The sequence below is a fragment of the Sinocyclocheilus rhinocerous genome, unplaced genomic scaffold, assembly GCF_001515625.1.
Source record: "Sinocyclocheilus rhinocerous isolate Xijiao unplaced genomic scaffold, SAMN03320098_v1.1 scaffold760, whole genome shotgun sequence".
Lineage (NCBI taxonomy): Eukaryota > Metazoa > Chordata > Actinopteri > Cypriniformes > Cyprinidae > Sinocyclocheilus > Sinocyclocheilus rhinocerous.
In genome coordinates, this window is record NW_015667422.1 from 552840 (window position 1) to 574956 (window position 22117).

A 22117-nucleotide genomic window follows, 5' to 3' on the forward strand; every position below is an offset into this window, starting at 1 on the left:
CCCCAGCCCCGTCTCCCGGGAGACTCCGCCCCCTGCAGGTGCACAGGTGTTCTTCATCGACACGCCTGAGTCCCAGTGCATCAGACTGTAGATCACCACTTGCATTTTTATTAATCGCATACAAAATTAACGTTTCTGTTTATATAATATATGACCCTGGAGCACAAAAGCAGTCATATTTGTAGCAATATCCAACAATACATTGTATGGGTCAAAATTATTGATTTTTCTTTTTTGCCATTAATCATTAGTAAAGATCATGTTCCATGAAGAACTTTTGTAAATTTCCTACTGTAAATATATCAAAACTTAATTTTTGATTAGTAATATGCATTGCTAAGAACTTCATTTGGACAACTTTAAAGGCGATTTTCTCAATATTTAGATTTTTTTTGCACCCTCAGATTCCAGATTTTCAAATAGTTGTATCTCGGCCAAATATAGTCCTATCCTAACAAACCATGCATCAATGGAAAGCTTATTTATTCAGCTTTCAGAAAATCGACCCTTATGACTGGTTTTATGGTCCAGGGTCTCAAATGTGGTTTTAAATGGAGTCCAGCATGTAACACTGCAAAACATGTCTGCTTCCTGAATGTACGGTCAACAGCCCTTCAAAAAAAAAAAAAATACAAGCTTTGCTTTTCCTCCTTTAAATCCTCAGGAATTCTGGTCTCATGGACATCCATCCAAGTATAAACATGTTTTTTGTTTTTTGAAGTCAAGTTAATTTCCTGTGGAAATCAGCAAAACAGTTTAGCTTGTATTCAATCCAGAACAATTTTTAAGTCTAAACTGTAGCCTGTTTCTTCCTAATGCAGAGTGCAACCCCGGCTTCTACTTGTACCAGACAGGCTGCGTGAGAGACTGTCCAGGAGGTTTCACCGCAGGCACCCGTTCCACCTTCCTCCCCAACAACGAGGTGATGTCCGTCCTCCGTCCCGCCTGCCTGCCCTGTCACCCCGTCTGCCTCACCTGCAGCAGCACGGGCCCTCAGAACTGCCTCTCCTGCCCACCTAACAGGCACCTGGACGCCGTCACTGGCACCTGTCTGCACCCGAACCAGATCCATCGGGAGTCTCCAGACGGCAGACTGTTTCAGATGCAAGGTGGTGGCTCGTCCGTCAAACTCCATGCAGAGCTCACCTCTCGCCTGCCTGTGACCGTGGCCGTGCTCAGCTGTGCCTTCATCGTGGCTACGTTTGTGGCCGTGTTCAGCATCCTGCAGATGCACACGCGCATGCAGAACAAACTGCTCTCTGCTGAAGCAGGGCCGGGATCCGGCTCACTGGTCGGGTTCGGTTTCAACCGCACTGCAGTTGCCTACAAGGGCATCCCGAGCGTTTGGCGGGGGGACGAAGGCAATTCTGAGTCTGAAAACGAGGAATTCGAGGTCCGCAACGAGAGGACTGCCTTCATCAAAACACAAAGTGCTCTTTAACCCCTTCTTACCCATGTTCCTCCCCTCTCTAGCCTCTACTGCACTGTTGTCTCTTTTTTAGTGTGATTTCCTTCTGGGGTTCGTCTGAGCATATCTCACTTCTGGGGGTTTTGGTTTGTTTTTGGCACCTGTCGTAGTTATATGAGCCATGATTCACCTGGGCGTTGACCTCTCGGTGCCTCAACATGGAAAGCTTCCAATCACAAGTGACAGTGACGAGTCGATTGTCGCAGGGCCGTCCTGAATTTACAATAAACATGATTATTTTTTGGTCTCTTCCTCTTGCCTAGTGAGATTTTAAGAAAAAACAAGATTTATTTGCATATGAGAAAAACAGAGCTTTTCTTTGAGTGGATGAGTAAGTGTGTGAGTGTAAACTACGTTTATATGAAGTCAGTCAGTGCTGCAGTGGGTCGGACCCACTGGCTTTGCACTGGGAGCCTTTTAGAAGAACATATCACTATTTCTACATGGTCAGAGATGGAGAGCAGAGCAGTGTGTTGCGTGTTACACGCATTTGAAGAGCTTACTGCTCCCCCTAGAGCATCTACATTGCTGAATTTATGATTATTTTATGTACAGTAGGCTGTTTAAAGGAATAGTTCTCCAAAAGATGAAACCTGTCATCATTTGCTCACCCTCATGTCATTGCAAACCTGCATGATTTTCTTAGGTGGAAAATATTTAGCAGAAAGTCCAAATGCCTCAATATCTCTGTGTGTGTGTGTCATAATTTGTTCATCAAAATGTCAAAATCATGGCATCAAACCTAGTGTGATTCATTATTTTGTAATTGTTACATTTAATTGTTTAGTCTAATGACAAATATTCAGCTTCTATTTCCACTCTATTGTAATTTTTAATATATAATTTGTGTGTATATATATATATATATATATATATATATATATATAATAAAACAGCACCATAACATATACATTATATATTAACTTTTGCACTGTGTTCTCAGATCTCAAAAACACAAATGGCTTCTGAACTTCTGAAAATTTTCCTCATAAAATTAACATGAGACAACTTTTATGGGCAACTTTTATGATCCTTTTTTATTGCTCTGGTGATTCTTACGTGTCTTGTGTTTCTTTAAAGTAAGATCACATGCAGGTTTGAAATGACATGAGTGAGTAGGAGAATATGGTAAATATTTTCTTTTTTTTTGTGAGTTTCTTTGTGAACCGCAGTATCCCTGCGCTCTCTGACCGTACCGTATGTAGGGGAGAAAACTCTTGATGTCAGTCAGTCCCTCCGAGCCAGCTCAGCAACATTAAGCTCTTCTCTTTTCTAAATCTGTCCTCCAGTCACGGTTTGAAACACTACGGTCCCGGCTATAGGCCTATCCTGAAAAGATCTGGCTTCCATGTTGTCATGTTTATGGGGATCATCCACTTATGATATACAGATGTTGGAGGTGTTGTTCTGCACAGTATGGGTGTGTTTTTGAAATAAATCAGAGAAAGGGCTGTGATGACCCTCACCCAGAGCAGCTGTCAGATATCACTGGGGTTTTATAGATGATTGGTTATTTTTATCTGCTCAAGTCATTTCATCAGGTCATTTTCTTTGCTTACTACTGTTTGTTGATAGTAGTACGCTTGGCCTTGTCAGCTCATCTGCCCAGAATATAGTACTGTTGTTGTTGTTTTTTTAAATATGAATCACATATACATGATCCACATATGTTGGTCTTATGCAGTATCTTTACGAAATTACAATGTTGGGTCTCTATTGCACAGATTCCATAGATAACAGAGTTATGCGATGATGTGCTGATGGTCTGGCTTCCTTTATCATATATCAACATGATTGGCAGTAACCGGTGAGCACTATCAGCCTTTCAGAACCATTGTTTCTAACCCTAACCTTAACTGTGCAAAACAAAGACACAAGGACACAAACTACTTGCACCATCTTCAGCCTTGCTTTAGTTTAGTTCAAACACTTTTTATACAATTAATACACCAAGGCTCATCTTTATTTTAAAGTGTGTCCTGTTCATCTACGCAGTCTGTAGACTAACAGAACATCTTCATTTACGACACCCTACAGTTTCACGGCTGTTAAATATCATGAGACCTTACAGTAATGCTTATTTGTTGATCTGGTACCTCCCTGTTCTTAAACCAAGGTTCAAATTGGAACTTTTCATCCCTCCTTTTATTATTTGTATAGAGTCAAACTTGAAGCTGCAAATTACTATCTAGCTAAACAGTTGTCTTTATATTTAGGTCTTCAGTTTATTTACATAGAATGAATTTGGGTAAATAGGGCCACAATTTTTTGCATTCATTTTGCATATATATATATATATATATATATATATATACTTTTTTCACTCTCTAATCACTTAAAAGGACTAGTGGGCATGTAGCTGCTTGGTAGAGTGAGGACCGAGTTTGGAGACCCCTGCGCTAAACTGTAAAATAGCTGTTCTTCCCCCTGCAGTGATGATTTAGTGTTACAGCTGTTTTGGAAAGCCTTAAAGAGTGTGAAGGCATGACCAAAGAGCACAGGATGAAAATTGGATTAGCTTCGGTTTTGAATTAGATAATTGATTTGGCCATACACGTTCATAAAAACGCTTTGAGTGGCTGTTGAATGACATTTTAGTGGTTGTGGTCTAAACTCGTGTCGTGGCTGCAGTTTTTGCAAAGGCCACACACAATAGGTTTTCACCCTGATGGTGCGATGATTGCATTGCGCTTTAAGGGCTCGAGTGTTTGTTTCTGTGTGTGTGTGTGTTCAGGCTCAAGTGAGAACCTTCTGGAATCATAAGATTATTTTCACCTTTATTTGAAGAGTCAACTGATGCATGTAGATCCCCAAGTAGAAAACACCAATCATTTGTTTGACTACCTGAGACGGGACAACTATATAAAAATAAGGCCTATTTTTGTACTATCAATGGTGCATTGTCATTTACATGTAATTTAAAGATTATTTTTCTTTTTTTTTTTCTTTTTATTTAATTGATGTCAATATGCGAATTATAGATTATACAAAAAAAATAAAGATCTATGCAAACTTCAGCATTTTCCTTTGTGAACTCTTTGTTGTATTTCCTGTTGTAGGTCAGATCAAATCTTAAAGTCCACAGCCATGCTGAAAGCTTTAGTAGTTTTTTTTAGGTTTTTTTTTTTTTTAGATGTTGAGATGTTCTTGACAAAGGTACATGACACTTTTGAAAGGTTTCTACTTGGAACTGTTTTTCTAAAAAGGTCTGGCACCCTGTTGACTGTTGAGGTTGAAGTGTTGCGTGCATTGACTTCAAAAGGGAGATTTGTCTACTCTACATAAAGGATGTATTTGATTGAGAAATGTTGAACCATGTGCTGACTGGTTCGACTGACTCGACCAGTTTAAAATGTGACTCGAAAAAATGAAAGGAGAAATAAACATTTTAGCCATTGCCTGTTCCATAACAAAAAATGGACTTCCAGAGGACTTCCCTCAGTTTGTACAACATTACATCACAAAATGTGTGTAATCCCCAAAAACGTGCTCACTGAAAAAAAAAAACCTAAATTAATCATTACTGTCCAAAATATTAAATCATGACAGTTAGATAATTTATATCCTGATTTCTATGTGAGCATTTCTTATTCACTTTGCCTGTATAGGCACATACCTTGCAGAGAGAGAGAGAAACCATAGAACTCATTGAACTTTTGTGACAGTATACCCTACTGCAGGGCATATTGTTCCAATGCAACATATATAAAAGCTTCTTAATTATGTTTGTGAATTATTGCTTGTCTACTTTCATGATTTCAAAACATGATTTTAATGTATTTATAATGAATATTTAGTCATATTAACATAATTGTAGCCTATTATAAATCCGATTTTTCTTATGTAAATATGAATGTAAATGTATACGTAAATTCATAGAAGACAGGTTTTATTAAATCATATCTGTATAGAGCAGGTGTTGCCGTGCGTTCGCGGTTTAATCCTGTTGAATGTAGTGAGTCTGCGTCCTGCCTGCCGGACTGTCTTCCTGGTTTCAGCTCTTTCGCCGCTGCTGTCATCACAAGAGCTCGTCTGTGGCCTCGCTTGTCTCACTGTCTCCGGTATTTACAGTTTCGACGCGCTCTTTCCCTCTCGTCGCTTTGTTGTAATGGAGAATTACGTGCTCCGGTCGTCCTGACAGGTAGTACGTTTCGCTGCGCCAGACACATCTGAGGTGAGAATTTACACCATTTCAAGTGTCGACAATAGAATATTCGGAGTTCTGGTTTTACATAGTCGATCTATTTAAGAATGCCTGTTTTATTTGTTTAAGAATACGATTAATCATTATAAGAAATATAATGTTGTTGTTGTAACCATTGACTGACATGTAGAAGAAACCTTCGGTGACGTCACAACGCCATCGCCTTCAGACAATAAACAATTCATTTATTAATTGTTATGGAAGAGTTTTTGTTATATTTTTGAATCTTTATTAAACAGAGTGTGACCTTGTTAATTTCGGTCTTATAATGGGTAAATACAGTACACAAATAAAAACGGCTTATAAAATAATTAGTTCAAATGGAAATTAGTATGATGAGTTACTTTTTGGTTTAAGAAAATAGTAAAGCGCACTAGGACTTTATGTAAAGTTTTTTTTTTTAAGTGTTATATACACACACACACACACACACATATATATATACGCACATTTTTTGTTGTTTGTGTGCCTATTAATAAGTAATTATACTTAGCTAATAGCTAGGTCAGTTCTAATAGCTAGGTCAAGTATAGTGATTAAAACTGCAGAGATGGAAAATCTGTTTTTTGGAACAAGATCACTGTTTTTTCCTTACTGCTTTACACAAAGTAGATCTTGTGCTTTGTAAATCATTAACTTTTTTGCATTTCAGAATATTTCCTGATGACTGAGCTCTTCGCTATTAAATAACCTTTCACATTTGATATGCCGTTGCGATATGGGAAGTGGTCAGTATAGACAACATCCCTTTCTTGTCCTAAATTGCCCGTGAGGAAATGAAAGCTTCTGAAAACGCCCACGTTTATTCCAATCCTTTTTTGCAACAGGCACACAAAAGGGTTCAATGATGTTATGATTATGATATGTGCATTTAAAGTATTTTAAAGGGTTAGTTCACCCCAAAATGAAAATTCTGTCATTAATTACTCACCCTCGTGTTGTTCCAGACCCGTAAGATCTTCGGAACACAATTTAAGATATTTTTGATGAAGAAAACAAAAATAACGACTTTATTCCACATTTTCGTCTCTACTGCGTGCGTCACTTTGGACGCGCGTTCACGACAGTACCATGACGCGAGCGTGTGGCGCTCCACAAGTGACGCAGTAGAGACGAAAATGTGGAATAAAGTCGTTATTTTTGTTTTCTTTGCGCAAAAAGTATTCTCGTAGCTTCGTAACTTTACAGTTGAACCACTGATGTCACACGGACTACTTTGTCGATCATCTTGGTACTTTTCTGGACCTTGAACGTGGTAGTTACCTTGCTGTCTATGGGAGGGTCAGAGAACGCTCATATTTCATCAGAAATATCTTAATTTGTGTTCCGAAGATGAACGAAGGTCTTACGGGTTTCGAACAACATGAGGGTGAGTAATTAATGACAGAATTTTCATTTTTGGGTGAACTAACCCTTTAAAAGTCTTTAATATTCTTCCTCTTTCTGTAGATCTTGGTTTATGGTGTTTCTCATTGACCTGACTATCAAGTATCTTTGACCAGCATACTGCTTGTGACACTTACACAGTGTAGGGAATTTTGACTATTAGTTATTATTTTTGACCACATGATGGCTGATAAAAAACACTTTTTCACACACCTCTGCTGTTGTAGCGTGCTGCAGGTATGGGTTTCGCGGAGGACCTGTGGTGCCCTCAGGGTCACGCCGCCCTAATAAAACTACAAGACTCTGAGCTGCGTTTGATGGAGGTTATGAAGAAATGGATGACGCAGAGAGCCAAGAGCGATCGCGAGTTCTCCGTGCAGCTGCATCAGATGTCAGCCATTGTTGAGAAGCTGGAAGGATCTCAGCCCGGAGGAAGTCTCGACTACATCAGCCAGTTCAATAAGGTTGGAAGTACAGTATCTCCTTAGCGAGTATAACGTTTCAGAAGGCTTGTATTTGAAATTGTCCATGATTGATTCCAATTTATATTGGAGATTTTACTGCATTTAGATGATATATCCATGCTAAAATGCTCTCAAGTACGGAGTCTTAATCCTTACTTTCCACATGATGTTAACACCTAAAGGCATAGAAAGTGCCATGTCTCTGTTATGGGAAATTGCACTGTAATAATTGAAAAGCTCTGCAATAATGCTAGAGCCACTAATTGAGTATAGGGCATGAACAGGCCTCAAATGGTTTTATTTTCTTTGAGGATGCAAATTGAAAACATTCAGAATGTCTTTTTTCACTTGAGAGATGCATGCACCACAATAAAATATAATCCTGCATTCACATTTTCAATGCCTAAATCCTAAGACGTCATTCATTTTCTGGCTCTCACAGTCGTGGAATGTGCTGGTCAGTCAAACGGAGAGCCTCAGTCGTATCATACGCAAGCACTCGGAGGATCTGATGGTGGGACCCCTCAGCAAACTCACCCTCCTCATCCGGGACAAGCAGCAGCTGAGGAAGGCTTACGGGGAACAGTGGAACCATCTCAACCAGGAGCTGTGCAGGGTCAGCGCCACACGCACATCACTCTTATACCGTTACACATTACATTCTTAACAATAAAGGTTCCATATTGTCATCGATGGTTAACATCCATGAAATCTTTTCATCGCACAAAATGTTCTTTGTAGTGGAAAACCATTTTTTTAGCTTCTAAAATGTTCTTTGCACTATGAAAAAATGTTAAAAACTGAAGGTTCTTTTATGGAATCACTGCGAAACCCCCCTTTTGGATCCTTATTTTTAAGAGTGTATCTCAAACTGAAGGTCTTTCGCAACACTACAAACATACTTATTTACCATGACAAATTTTCATTAGCAAGTTTTTTTTATATATACACTACCGTTCAAGTTGTAATGCATTAGAAGTTAGTCACTATGCTGAGAGCCAGCAATATTAAGTTACATATTAAATGAGGAAATATGTGTGTGAATATATTAATATTTGAATGAATTTTCTCAGTTTCCAAGACATGTGCTTTTATTTGCATATACACTACTGTTTAGAAGTTTGGGGTTGGTAAGATTTATTTTTTTTAATTTTTTTTAAAAACAGTCTCTTATGCTTATCAAGACTGCATTTATTTGATCAAAAAATACAGTAAAAACCGCAATATTGTGAAATATTATTACAATTTAAAATAACTAAAATATTTCAAAATGTAATTTATTCCTGAAATGCAAAGCTGAATTTTCAGCATCATTCCTCCAGTCTTCAGTGTCACATGATCCTTCAGAAATCATTCTAATATGCTGATTTGCTGCCCAAGAAAAATTACTTATTATCATCAATGTTAAAAACAGTTGTGCTGCTTAATATTTTTGTGGCAATCATGATACATTTTTATTTATATTTTTTATATATATATTTTTTAGGATTCTTTAATGAATAGAAAGTTCAAAGTTCAAAACAACAGCATTTTAGAAGAACCGCTGAAAAGAATTTATTTGAAATAGAAATCGTCATCCTAGCATTGTATCTGCGATCTTTTCCCGCAACCATCACTCAAGTTTTTATCAGAACATCTATAATGATCTCATATTTGGTTTTGTGAATGTGTTTAGATGTTTGGCACAATCTAATGTTAGATAGAGGAAATGTAAGTGGTAAGCCATCAAGCAGCTTATTTTTGTGCTTATTTTATTTGTTTAATAAGAAAAGCAGTGGTTTCTGCATTGCCGCTCTCTGCTGCTTTGAGTTTATGAAGTTATAACTGAAGCGCAAGTTGCCAGTTGATCTTCAGATGGTTTCTGTGAATTCTTGAATGGTTTAACGCTGCAAACATATACACTAACAAACATCAGGAAGTAGAAAAATACCTTTCTAGAGCACTTGTGAATCTTATCAGCTTCATCAGCAACAAAACTCTGTGTGTCTGTCAGTTTGTTTACGGTAGAAGTTTCAGTTGAAACCGTTTACTTCAGGAACCAGATTTTATATCGGACATTAAGTGGCGACCCAACATGATCAATTTATTTCACATTCAGTAGTTTTGTCAGGCAACCTGTCCATTTTGGTCACAGTATAGCTTGCATTTTTGTCTGATTTGGCTTCTACTCAGTAATGCATGAATTTGCACCAAAATCCAGTAGTTTGATTGAATGCACAGCCTGCATTCACAGATATAGGAAGTTACTACTGCAACAAATAAATCACTATTTCCATTAATACTTGTGTTTAGCCTGGAGGCTTTTAAAACTATTATTAGCTGAACATCGCACATATTCATCCTCATATCTAAAGCTGGTTAGTAACATGTTGAATTGCTTGTCAGCAATGAGGTTTTACCCCTTGTCCTTACATGCCTTTGATTGCACATGACACATGTGACTCACTTTAATGAACCAGTCTGGATTTTGATAGATTTTTTGTCCTGTTGTGGAAGGTTAGGTCACCCAAACTGAGCTGGACCGACTCAAGTCCAGTTACAGACAGCTAGTACGAGACACGACCCAGGCCAAAAGAAAATACCAGGAAGCAAGCAAAGGTAAGATGCCTCGCTGCTGTATTGTTCTCTAAAATGCTTGGCCGCCCTTCTTTCATTTTGACTGTGAATTGTGTACTTTGTGCTGAACAGATAAAGGAACCGTTTAATGTTTAAACACTGAACGGTTTTGAGATATTATGTAAACAAGGCATTTGTCTACTTGGCCAAGAGTGAAAAAAACGGTCTTTAGACCAAGACATGTGTTTTCTCGGTCACAAAGATGTAACAAAGTTTCCTCTTACAGAGGAAACAAGAAAAACTCAATGTGGTTTCTCCAGTGAGCATAGTGTGAATGCTCAGCAGAGCTCTTTTTGCAGCACTTAGATGGGCCAAAATGAATACAACGGTAAATATAATATTCATACACCGACAACATATGAAAAGTTAATTACGAAAAAATATGAAAAGTTATTAAAAAATAAAATAAAATGTTAATAAAATTTTAATAAAAGTTATTAAAAGTTAAATATGAAAATATGAAAAGTTAATTACGGATACTGTATATTTGCACTGTGGAAGGCATTATTGAAATGAGCTTCCGTGTACACTGCAAATGATGGGTACAATTTTATCTCATTTTGATAGGATAAGCAAATTGTTTTATAGCCTTTAAAGCACGATGTATGGGGGACTTCAGTGGTTTGATGGCTTGCTGATTTAAATTTAAATGAGTAAATATAGCACTTGAGAACTACACTGCTGTTCAAAAGTTTGTCATCAGTGGGATGGCTTTTATGCACACCAAGGCTGCATTTATTTGTTTCAAAAATAGAGTAAATACAGTAATATTGTACATTTTTTGATTTTTATGTTTTAATGTTTTAAAAAATTATCCCTGTGACTCCAAAGCTGAATTTTCAGCATCATTCCTTCAGTCTTCAGTGTCACATGATCCTTCAGAAATCATTCTAATATGCTGTTTTCCTGCTCAAGAAACATTTATTATTATTATTATTACTACTACTACTATCAGTGTTGAAATTAGATGTATTTGATGAATAGACAATTCAAAATAACAGCATTTATTTGAAATATAACATTATAAATGTCTTTATTGTCACATTTGATCAATTTAATGCATCCTTGCTGAATAAAAGTATTAATTAAAAAAAAAATGTAACTGACCCCAAACTGTAGTGTTTGAACTGTAGTGTGAGTATTTTATAATTTTATAGCAATTATATATACAGTATATTGTAACATTCAGTCCACTGAACCCATGTGCAGTTTATTTATGAATTTGAATACAAAACATGAACAAATACAAGATAAACAGAGACTTGGCACAAGGGTAGCACATGGCAAGATCACAAAAGGGGCATGGGAAACACATGACAAACACCACGACTATGGGAATTTCAAAATAAAAGGCTGTGACAGGACAGGTAGAGAGTTCATGAATGGCCTCCGTGGCCATGACATGAGGCTCAGAAACCACACAGCTGAAAAACATGGTCAATACACTTAGCCAGAGTCCAGTGAGGGCTATGATGTGGTATTAAACAAGATATTTCTTCTGTTAAACCAAAACAAAAAATGTCCTTGAGAAGCAGTGTCATTAAAATCCAGTAAATGACACAATCCACAAAAGTCCTCCACAAACTCCTCAATGGGGCGATTGCCCTGACGAAGACGCAGAAGATGAACTGCTGGGTTCATGTTTAACAGTCCAGCTTTCTGTAACATTCAGTCCACTGAAGGTGAGTTTGCTGGATCCATGTGCAGTTTGTTTAAATCCAAACATGAAGAAATACAAGATAAACAGAGACTTGACTTGGCATGAACATGAAACAACTCACCAAACAGCGGGTTACATAGAACAAAGCTAGACAAAGACAATGGAAACTTGAGGACTATATAACTGAACAAAAACACAAAACAGACGTGAGATATATATATATATTTATATGTGTGTGTGTGTGTGTGTGTGTGTGTAGGGTTGCATAGCCTCCTGTACCTGATGCACAGCTGTACATCACCTTTCTCCTAGATGTTCATGTGTGTTTGTGGATGGTCTTTTGTATAGACAAAGAACGTGAGAAAGCGAAGGAACGCTACATCAAAGCCACTCTGAAACTGCAAGAGCACCACAATGAATATGTGCTGTCGGTGAAGGCTGCGCAGGTGCATCACCAACTCCACTATAGCCAAAGCCAGCCGGCCCTGCTGGGAGCACTGCAGACGCTGCAGGAGGAAATGGTGCTTATTCTGTGAGTCAACATTAATAACATCAACACTATAAACATATACTGTGAAATCATTGTAGTTAACATGCGTTCAGTTAACATGGATTTATTTCTATATATGATGATAGTGGTAGGTAATATCAAGTAAGACCTTCGTTTTCTTAAAATAATCTCAACCGTAGTATCAAATAGATTTTTACTGTTTCTAAATTATGGTTCTTTCTAGGCGGTTGCTAGGTGATTACTCATTGCTTTATTTTAAGAGCTGACAATTTTCCCCCCAATGACTTATGCTTTTTGAATGGACGATATGTCATCCTGTTCACTTCTCACATGAATTGTACATAGACGAAACTTATACAGTTAGAAAAAAAGAAGAAGTAGGTCTGTTGTGTCCTGTGTATGAAAACACATGTGGCATGTTGTTTTCTTAGGAAGGAGATTCTGCAGGAGTATTTCGATCTGTCTAGTTTGCTTCATGATGAGGTGGTCAGTGTTCACGCTGAAATGGCCAATGCCCTGAAAGCCATCCAGCCACAGACAGAGTACGAGAACTTCATCCAGCAGAACAGGTATATACTGTACCTTTCCCTTTTGTTCCCAGTTTTTGTTTTGTTGAATGAAATGGGATCCTGGACCAGAGGAACAAAGGATGTTGCATACATTTACTAACTTGCTTGTTTATCCTCTGTGTAACTTATTCTCATCTCATAAAATCAACATGAAATCAAATGAACCCTGTTTACTTTCATAAAAGATGGCCCTGGAATAGCAACTATCCTGCTGGCACATTCAAATTCAAGCTTTTAAAGGAACACTCCACTATTTTTGAAAATAGGCTCATTTACCAACTCCCCTAGAGTTAAACAGTTGAGTTTTACCGTTTTCGAATCCATTCAGCCGATCTCCGGGTCTGGCGGTAGCACTTTTAGCTTCATCTAATCAGATCTATGCTAAGCTATAGCTAAAAGTACTACCGCTACTAAAAGTGCTACCGCCAGACCCGGAGATCGGCTGAATGGATTCGAAAACCGTAAAACTCAACTGTTTAACTCTAGGGGAGGTGGAAAATGAGCCTATTTTCAAAAATAGTGGAGTGTTCCTTTAAGAGGCAAAACATCTACTGTAATATAAATTGAAAAAATCGCAAATAAATAAATGTTATTTTATGTGTTACTTGCAAAAAATATTTTATCCCAATGTCTGTCATCAAAGAATGAAAATGTGTTGAGGTCGAACATTTGAGGTCAAACTTGCTCACAATCTCTTGCCCTTTCATTAGTAACTACCCTGCTGGTGCATGAGCTGTAAAGTGAAAAGCTGCGACAGATAATAAATCAATTTATCCATAAGTCCATTTCAAATTATTGTTTTGATAATTAGATTTTTTGATGATTTTTGATATTTTTTGGAGTCCTCCAAAAATAAATGGTCACTGGCAAAACGTTGAGTATAATATAATGAAATATTTCCATATAATTATGAATGAATGAATGAATGAATAAAAAAATAAATAGTTAGTTGGTTGGTTAGTTATAGTTGCATGAGCTGTAAAGAGAAAGGCTGAAACAAATAACAAAAAATAATTTAATTTCAAGCTTTTAAGAGTCCTCCAAAAATAAATGGTCACTGGTCAAACATCTACTATAATATAATGAAATATTTGCATATAATTATATATGCATGAATTAATTAATAAATAAATAGTTTGTGAATAAATATTATTTGTTTGTTGCTTGAAAAAAATTGTCACAATTGTGCTTGAATGTCTGTCAACAGAGAATGAAAATGTGTTTCCTGAATATTAATATAGCCCAACAACTCTCCAAATCTTAACCCCTTAGACATAACTCAAGCCATGTGCGCAATGTAATATAACTAATAACATCATAGCAACCAATCAAATCATGATGGATAAAAACAAGTCCCATCCTGGATTTCTTCCTAATAAATATTCTGTTTGGTATTATGCATGGGCTTGCAGATGCCCTTTTATGTTACAGTACCTTGACAATATTGTCAGGCTTCTGTCTTGTCCATGTCTCTCTGCATGCACGTGTACAGTATGTATGTGTATGTGCAGGTCAAGAGGAGAGGTTCCTGAATGTGTGGAGTTTGACAGCAGTTTGTTGGAGGACGCTGAAGGTCTGAAGCCTGAAGATCTGCAGCTCAATGAGCTCACAGTAGAAGGAATCCAGCATCGGTGAGTTTCTTCTTCTTTCTGCACACCGCTGTACAGCATAGTGGCACCAGTGAAAGCAAAAATGTCAGAAATGTAGAAGTGAAATCATAACTCTCGGAAGCCTTGTTATTGCTTATGGAAACCATCATATGAACATTTCTTTTTTTTCATGTGTTTTTTTAGAGGGTAGAGAATGAGGAGTATTTTTCCATAGCTTGGTTACTTTTTGGTTCATTATTTGTTTTTGTTGTTTTTGTGTGTGTGTTGGCCGTAAGGCATTGTCTTGAGCTAATTAGGAACCAGATAATTAGTTTTTTCAATTACTTACACACTACAATTCATTCTCTAAGAACAACATCCCAACCCATTATGCGGATTTCTACAACAGAGTTTTTTTTTTTTTTTTTTCAAAACTATCAAAGTAACAAGCTACAAAATGTGTTAAACATGTTTTCTTCAAAACTCTTAACACGTTTTTAGTAATTCACATGTGTTCATGTAGGAAACACAAAAGTAATGTTATACACTGACATTTAAAAGTTTGGTATCTTTTTAAAGAAATTAATTTTATTCTTTTTAATCTTAACTTTGATTCAGAAAGGATGCATTAAATTGATCAAAAGTGACAAAGACTTTTACATTCTTACAAAAAAAAAAAATTATATTAGAAAAAAAAAACTAATAAAAAAATATTAGTCAGCACAGCTGTTTTTAACATTGATAATGAGAAATGTTTCTTGAGCAGCAAACCGGCATATTAGAATGATTTCTGAAGGATCATGTGACACTGAAGACTGGAGTAATGATGCTGAAAATTCAACTTTGCGTCACAGGAATAAATTACATTTTAAAACATATTAAAATGTAGTCTTCATATAGTCTTTTTAACTTGTAATAATATTTCAAATTTTTTCTGTTTTTACTGTATTTTTGATCAAATACATGCAGCCTTGGTGTGCGTTCCTCAGTGAGATTTCTTTCAAAAACATTAAAAAATCTTACCAATCCCAAACGGTAGTATACAGTAAATGCACACATACTACATTTCGGTTAAAACCGCCGCTCGTTATCCGAACATTAACCATTAACTGATAAGATTAGAATATTAAATTAGTATTAAATAAATAATAGTATGGACGAGTGTCTGTGGCCCATTAAAAATACAAAAAAAATTTTTATTTTATAATTTATTTTAACATGCGCGAACAGTAGGATACACAACAACAGAGCAACAACAGAACCTGAGTTCACACACATCTGAATTATCCGCACCTGCAGCGCTTCTGAGAACAAAGAAAAACCGAATAAAATAATATAAATAAAAAGAATAAAATCAATAGGCCAACACTAAATATTTTTTCACTTAAATAATTAACAAACTGAGATGACAAAACGAAAACACACACTGAATCCTTAGATGCGCTTTGAAGAACCGCATGTTTTTCGTCAGGCATAAAAATAAATAGCAGGTCTAACTCAGTGCACAACTTGTGTAGTATTTATTTTTAAAAATTAACTTGTCGACGCTATGTGGCATAGTCTGGAGCGCAGCCTGTTCCACGGCATAACACTGGTTTCTGCAGTGTTGAGCATTGTAGCCAATCACGGACATATCTGTTGATTTTCATGAACGCAATGGTCAATCAGAGGTGTTTACGTTAGAATTTTGTTCAGTGTTTCTGAGTTGTGCACGCTCGCGAATCCTCTCATTCGAACAAACAAAATGTACACACAATGTAAATAAGAGATAATAAGAGATAATTGTGCAGTAGTATAGAGCTTCAGTGAATATAACAGAACTTTGTGAGATTGCGAAGAACTGAGATGAATGACAGCTCTTTGCGTGCTTTCTAGGCTATAACCCATTCAGAATTTGAATACATTCACTCACAGATTCACTCTCTGATAACCACTTAACCACTTGACTTTTGCCATTGTGTTGCCTTTATTACTTCAGTTAAGTGAAAGTGGAGGTGCTTGCGCAGCAAAACATGTCTGTAGGCACGTGTGGTTGCACGTATCGACACGCCTCCATGAATTAATAAATAAATAAAAACATTGAAAAAAATAATTTAAAACCTTTTAAACCGTTTAACTGATAGTATTAATCAGTCAAAATTCTTTCTTTCGGTTAAGGGTTAAACGGTCAATATGAGCATCCCTACTGTATACAGTTGTTTAGCAGCTGGGTAAGTTTGTACACAAATACGATTCACACTCATATTTCCTCACATAATGTGTGTCTCAGTTTTGCTGGCCCTTAGCATCTTCTATTGCACCACAACGCATTTTGCACTCTCACGGCTTCTCATTTTTTCTCTTCTCCAAGGCTCACCGCTGTGGAGGAGGAGCTCCTGGGTCTTGCTAATACTCTTGGTTCTCAGCAGGCCACTGTCAACCAGCTGGAGCTGGATCTGCAGAATGAGGAGGGCTCGGCAAACACAGGCCAGAGGTGAGCCTGTGCTCTCTCCTTACACGACTCAACTCCCCTGCTCCAGATTTGCTATTCAAATGCCAAGTAGATTTTAAGAGGAAGTTTCTACATATTTTTTAGGCAAGTAATCATTTAGACGCTTTTATCCAAAGTCACTTACCGTTCACTTCCTCTGGAACAACCAGATAGCTCAAGTGTTGCTCCAAGTAGATTCAAACCTTATAGATATTCTACTTTAACCCCTGCAACATACCGCCATCATGTTTAATATCAGATTTCTATCACTGCAGTGTATTTTACAGCAGAAACAGAAAATAAAAGTGCATTTTGATGTGTGGCTGAGACATGAAATCAAAGTTTCATATAAAGTAATACTGCATACAGTCGTGGCCAAAAGTATTGGCAGTGACAAATTTTGTGTTTTGCAAAATTTGCTACTTAAGCTGTTGTGGTGTTCATTCGCATTGTTTCTACAAATATTGGCAGTGACATAATCTAGAAACAATGTGAATGAACACCACAACAGCTTAAGCAGCAAATTTTGCAAAACACAAAATTTATTTCACTGCCAATACTTTTGGCCACGACTGTAAAGCCTTGGGTCTTGTGACTCCTTGCAATGCTTCATTCTGATTGGTTAAGGGAAGCATTCTGAATTTAATGTTTTTAAAATGTTACAAATTTATGTAACAAATTAGAATCAATAAAATTATAGTCAAATATATTTTGAGAAAAAGGTCTGGCCAAAAGTGACCGGCCACACACTTTTATGTCTTTAGGAAGAAGTGGACGAATTTACATGTTTTAAATCTGACAGTCTCTGACTCCATCATTCGCTATAGGTTATCAACTAACATGATCTTTATAAAAATATTTAAGTCACAATATACATGTACTTGCACATATTTGAGAATTGGAATATCCAATTTTTCACAGTCTAGTTAAAAATAAAATTAATAAAATGTACCATTTTATAACAGAATTTCAAGGTATAGATATATGGAGTTGTTATTGTAATCAACTAAACCATAACTATTGCTTTGGTGCTCTTTTTGCAAAAAAAATTTATCAATTATTTTTGCTAATTTTATTGGGGGGCATTTGCCCCATTAATGATCAAACTCTAGATACTCTACTGATGTGGCCACATAAACTGATGTGAGTTTGAGACCTCTGGTGTATATCAATTAATCTGCTTGTGCCTCCACAGTGGCAATAAAAAGAACAGAATCAATCTGAATCTAATCAAATCGTTTTGAATGAGTAAGAGCATTCAGATTTCACCAGATTCTCACCACTGTTTACATGAATGTGAGCTTGTTCTCCTCCGCTTGTTGTTTTAGGGTGTATCAGTTCAGTAAGCGTAATGCTGTGGAGGACAGCAGACAGCAGGTAGTTCTGTCCATGGTGGCTCGAGCTCGTCTGGAGGCCCAGCGGAGGCTTCTGGCCGATAAGCTTCAGTCTCTGGGCAGTAAGGAGGCTCCACCTATAGGCCTGGATGATGATCGGATATCTGTCACGTCCAGCAACTCGGTGAGTCCACTCTCATCTCATTAAATCTGTCCTGAGAGCTTCAGTTCTTCCTACACCTGCTTTGCGTTCTTCAGTTGTACTTGACTTGTCGGAAAGGTTTAAGAATAGCTTAGACTAAACCTGGGATTTTCCATTCTTCAAAACAAGCAAAGTCTCTGCAGCTGTACTATATAAAATACATATCTGACTTTTAAAACATGTTTACTTGCAGGTTGATGGAGTAATAAGATCATGAGAAATCGATTTTTATGTTATATTTTGAAATAAAAGCTCATCGTTACAGTGTATGAAAATATACTGTAACTTTCAGAACTTCCTCTTCTGTGAGAAGAGACAATCTTTTAAACAAATCAGCAACTTTGTGACATCAAACAGATGAATACTGTATATCAACACATGACCACAAACCCCCAATGATAACTTATAGTAAAATAAGTGGACTGTAAATAAAATGAAAAACATGAAATGGCCCCTGTAAAGAATCAAGTGGCTTCTTCAAAGCTGTAAAATGCAGTGTCATAGAGATGTAATGTAAAAGTATCTAAGCCAGTCATGCTGTTACATTGATTTTGAAATGTGAGAATTACACAACCTTGTTGACTCTGAGCTACCAGGACTCACTCCTCGCATGCGGCTGGTTGACCTTTCTGAATATGGTTGTTTCTCGAGCATCACAAGACTGAGGCATGATTCCACTGTAAATCATTTTGAAGGCAGTTTGTTTAGCTGATCTCCCAGTTTAACTGTATGTTTTCAGATATGTACATTTCTATGATTTCAAGTACAAGAAGGTTTATTGACATTGTAAAAAAATGAAAACCTCATAAGCATATATATATATATATATATATATACTGATAATTTAATATAATTTTACAGAGATAATACTATTTACATTTTCAGTCTCTTCCCAAACCCAGAACATACTGCCTTAGAAGAAATTAATAAAAAAGTTAAAATAATAAAATACTAAATTATATATGCTACACTATGATAGATAGAGGTTTTACAGTTTTATTTGTCATGCTATTGTATTATTCATTGTTTCTCTCTTGCAGGAGCGCGATAAAGACCATAAGCTCCTCAACATGGATGTAATCGTGAGTCACCTCAGCAGCTTGTTCAAGCCCAAGTATACGGTTAGTGTTTTTTAGTGGCAGTCTTCCTCTCTCGCCTCCCTGCTTTCTGCTCATTGCTGTATCTGCAACTTCTTCCTGTAGAGTAGTGTGTTTTATACATCTCACCAGGTTCCCCCCGCCCTGACGCCGGTGCCCGAGGTGGAGAAGCCGTTGACCCAGCAGAGCTGGTATCACGGTGCCATCCCCCGTCTGGAGGTGCAGGAACTGCTGAAGAATGATGGCGACTTCCTGGTTCGAGAAAGCCAGGGCAAACAAGAATATGTGCTGTCTGTGCACTGGGGCGGCCAGTGCCGGCACTTCCTCATTCAGAGTACAGACGTAAGTGTGTTTTATAGGTGATATTCGTGCCAGTCAGAGCCGTAGTTTCTTTCTCAACTGTTTATGTTCACTTAAGGCATAACCGACAGTTTTTCGCGGATACTCACCAAGATGGGTATTTCAACATAATTTTGTATGTATTTGTCCATTCAAGCACAAGAAGATGCAAAACTCAATTCGGTGTTCACAGGACACATGCGTGGGTGCTGAATTAAGCTCTTTTGCGTCTTTTTGCGCTTGAAGGTTTAAATTGGCATGGTGTATCTGTTTGTTCAAGCACAAGGAGACACGAAAGACAGCTCAGTACTCAGTTGAGGTTTTTTCACAATCTTTTGCTTAAACTTTAAAATCTCTTGAATGTTTAAATTGGCAAGGCTTAAAAACACGTGCAAATGAAAAGCTTACATGACGTGGCCAGCAGTGGCCAGTCAACTGTCCTGAGCGTCTTTAAAGGTGCTGTATGTAATTTTTTGACTGTACATAAGAAGAAGTTTTATTTATATAGCGCCTTTCCATAGCTCAAGGTCACTTTTCATAGTGCTGTACAAAACATTTGCACACCCACATACACAATACAAACACATAAGGCCACATATAGCCACATTATCAAAAATACATATTAAAAAGATACGTTTTTCGCTGAGTCTTGAAGGTAGACAAAGATGATATATTACGAAGTGTAAGGGGTAGCGAATTCCATAATTTAGGAGCATTAAGACTAAATGACCTACCACCTACAGTGGACAGCCGAAAACGAGGAATGGACAAGAGACCAAGCTTAGCAAACACAACTAACCCCCCGGCCACCCTCTTTTGAGCCAGTGCCCCCGACTGGCCCCCCCATTTAAAATGCTCTAGACACGCCCCTGCCGTTGATGGCAACATTGCTCAAAAAGTTGCCCAGTTTATCATCAGCCTTACAGTGTGTAAGGCTTGTAGCCTTCCATTGTCAATTGCGCTCGTTCCTCTTGTGTGTAGAGGTCTTCTGGGGTCATTGACGTGTGCACAGCCTGCAGCCCCGCAGTCAGTAAAGAAAAATGACTGAAAAATGACTGTCCTGCTGACTGATTTGGCCACTTCTCCATTACTTTGATTTATTTAACATTTATTTAATTTATTATTACTTTATATTATTGCCTGCCTGATGGATACAAGTTATTTCTGAGTTCGGCTTTCAATTGTGACCAGTGGATTGGAAAAATAAACGTGATAGCTCGTTAAAAATTAAATTGTGTTGTCTAGGGTTGGGAATCAAAAATCGATTTCAATTCCAGAATCGGATACTTAAAGGGGTCATATGATGCTTTTTTAAAGATCATTATTTTGTGTATTTGGTGTAACAGAACATGCTTTAATGTTCAAAAAACACATTATTTTTCAAATACTGTACATTATTGTAGGTCCTCTATGCCCCGCCTCTCTCAAACGCTTCGTTTTCTACAAAGTCCCGCCTTGAGTCTTAACTTTTATGAAGAATATCTCTTTGGTTTTGAGACTTTAGTCTTTGCAACTTCAGGGATCTTATCTATGCACAATCAGCTTGTAACACTCCAAAGAGAAAGGAAAACTTGAAAGCGTATCATATGACCCCTTTAAGGTCAGGAATCGGATACTTATTGTAAAATGTACATTTCGATTCCGATTGATTCCTGTGTGTGCATCTATTCTTTTTTCCATCTGTGAGGACACGACTCTGCGATCTGCCAGGACCTTCCTCGCTATTCTAAGCACTCCAGTGTTTGGCTACACTTGCGATTAGCAAGTAACAGCTAAGTGTAATATTTGTGATAAGCTAGGGTGACCATGCGTCCTTTTTTTCCGGACATGTCCTCTTTTTGGACCTAAAAAAAAATGCGCCTGGCTGGGATTTCTAAATCGCCCAAAATGTCCGGGATTCGGCTTTTGCTTTCTACAGTCGCCATTTATTGTATGTTTTTGTATTAGAGCCCTGCGAGGGACTGTTTTCTTAATCCGGCTCCCCCTGAATTTCGGACCATTATCGCCACCTCCCGTGATTTTTGTGTCCAGTGCTCCCGCAAACATTATAATATTGCATATAATTTTCGCGCATCAGGGAGCCACCATCAATATGCGGAGTATATAGGCCTAAATCTCTTTTGAATAAGCGCTCGCTGTTCACTTTCGATTTCGCGATCATGCGCACTCTGTGTAAAGGAAGATCAGATATTTGTCAATGAGCTCAGG

General features: G+C 37.4%; 2 protein-coding genes across 3 annotated transcripts in view; both read left to right on the forward strand.

Moving 5' to 3' along the window:
• Nucleotides 1-2313, forward strand: part of LOC107733942 (furin-1-like) — a 115295-nt gene extending 112982 nt beyond the window's left edge. For both annotated transcript variants that reach the window (XM_016545797.1, XM_016545796.1), the window contains exon 16: nt 822-2313. In XM_016545797.1, coding sequence (XP_016401283.1) covers nt 822-1441 — 620 coding nt within the window. In that variant the 3' untranslated portion in view covers nt 1442-2313. The remainder of the gene's footprint in view (nt 1-821) is intronic.
• A 2904-nt stretch (nt 2314-5217) lies between these two features.
• The window catches only part of fes (FES proto-oncogene, tyrosine kinase), a 25179-nt gene continuing 8279 nt past the window's right edge, over nt 5218-22117 (forward strand). Inside the window, exons 1-12 of the mRNA XM_016545798.1 lie at nt 5218-5642; nt 7122-7200; nt 7286-7522; nt 7965-8138; nt 10024-10120; nt 12147-12330; nt 12741-12878; nt 14390-14509; nt 16818-16940; nt 18266-18455; nt 19514-19594; nt 19703-19912. Of these exons, the coding sequence (XP_016401284.1) occupies nt 7298-7522; nt 7965-8138; nt 10024-10120; nt 12147-12330; nt 12741-12878; nt 14390-14509; nt 16818-16940; nt 18266-18455; nt 19514-19594; nt 19703-19912 (1542 nt within the window). The 5' untranslated portion in view covers nt 5218-5642; nt 7122-7200; nt 7286-7297. The remainder of the gene's footprint in view (nt 5643-7121; nt 7201-7285; nt 7523-7964; nt 8139-10023; nt 10121-12146; nt 12331-12740; nt 12879-14389; nt 14510-16817; nt 16941-18265; nt 18456-19513; nt 19595-19702; nt 19913-22117) is intronic.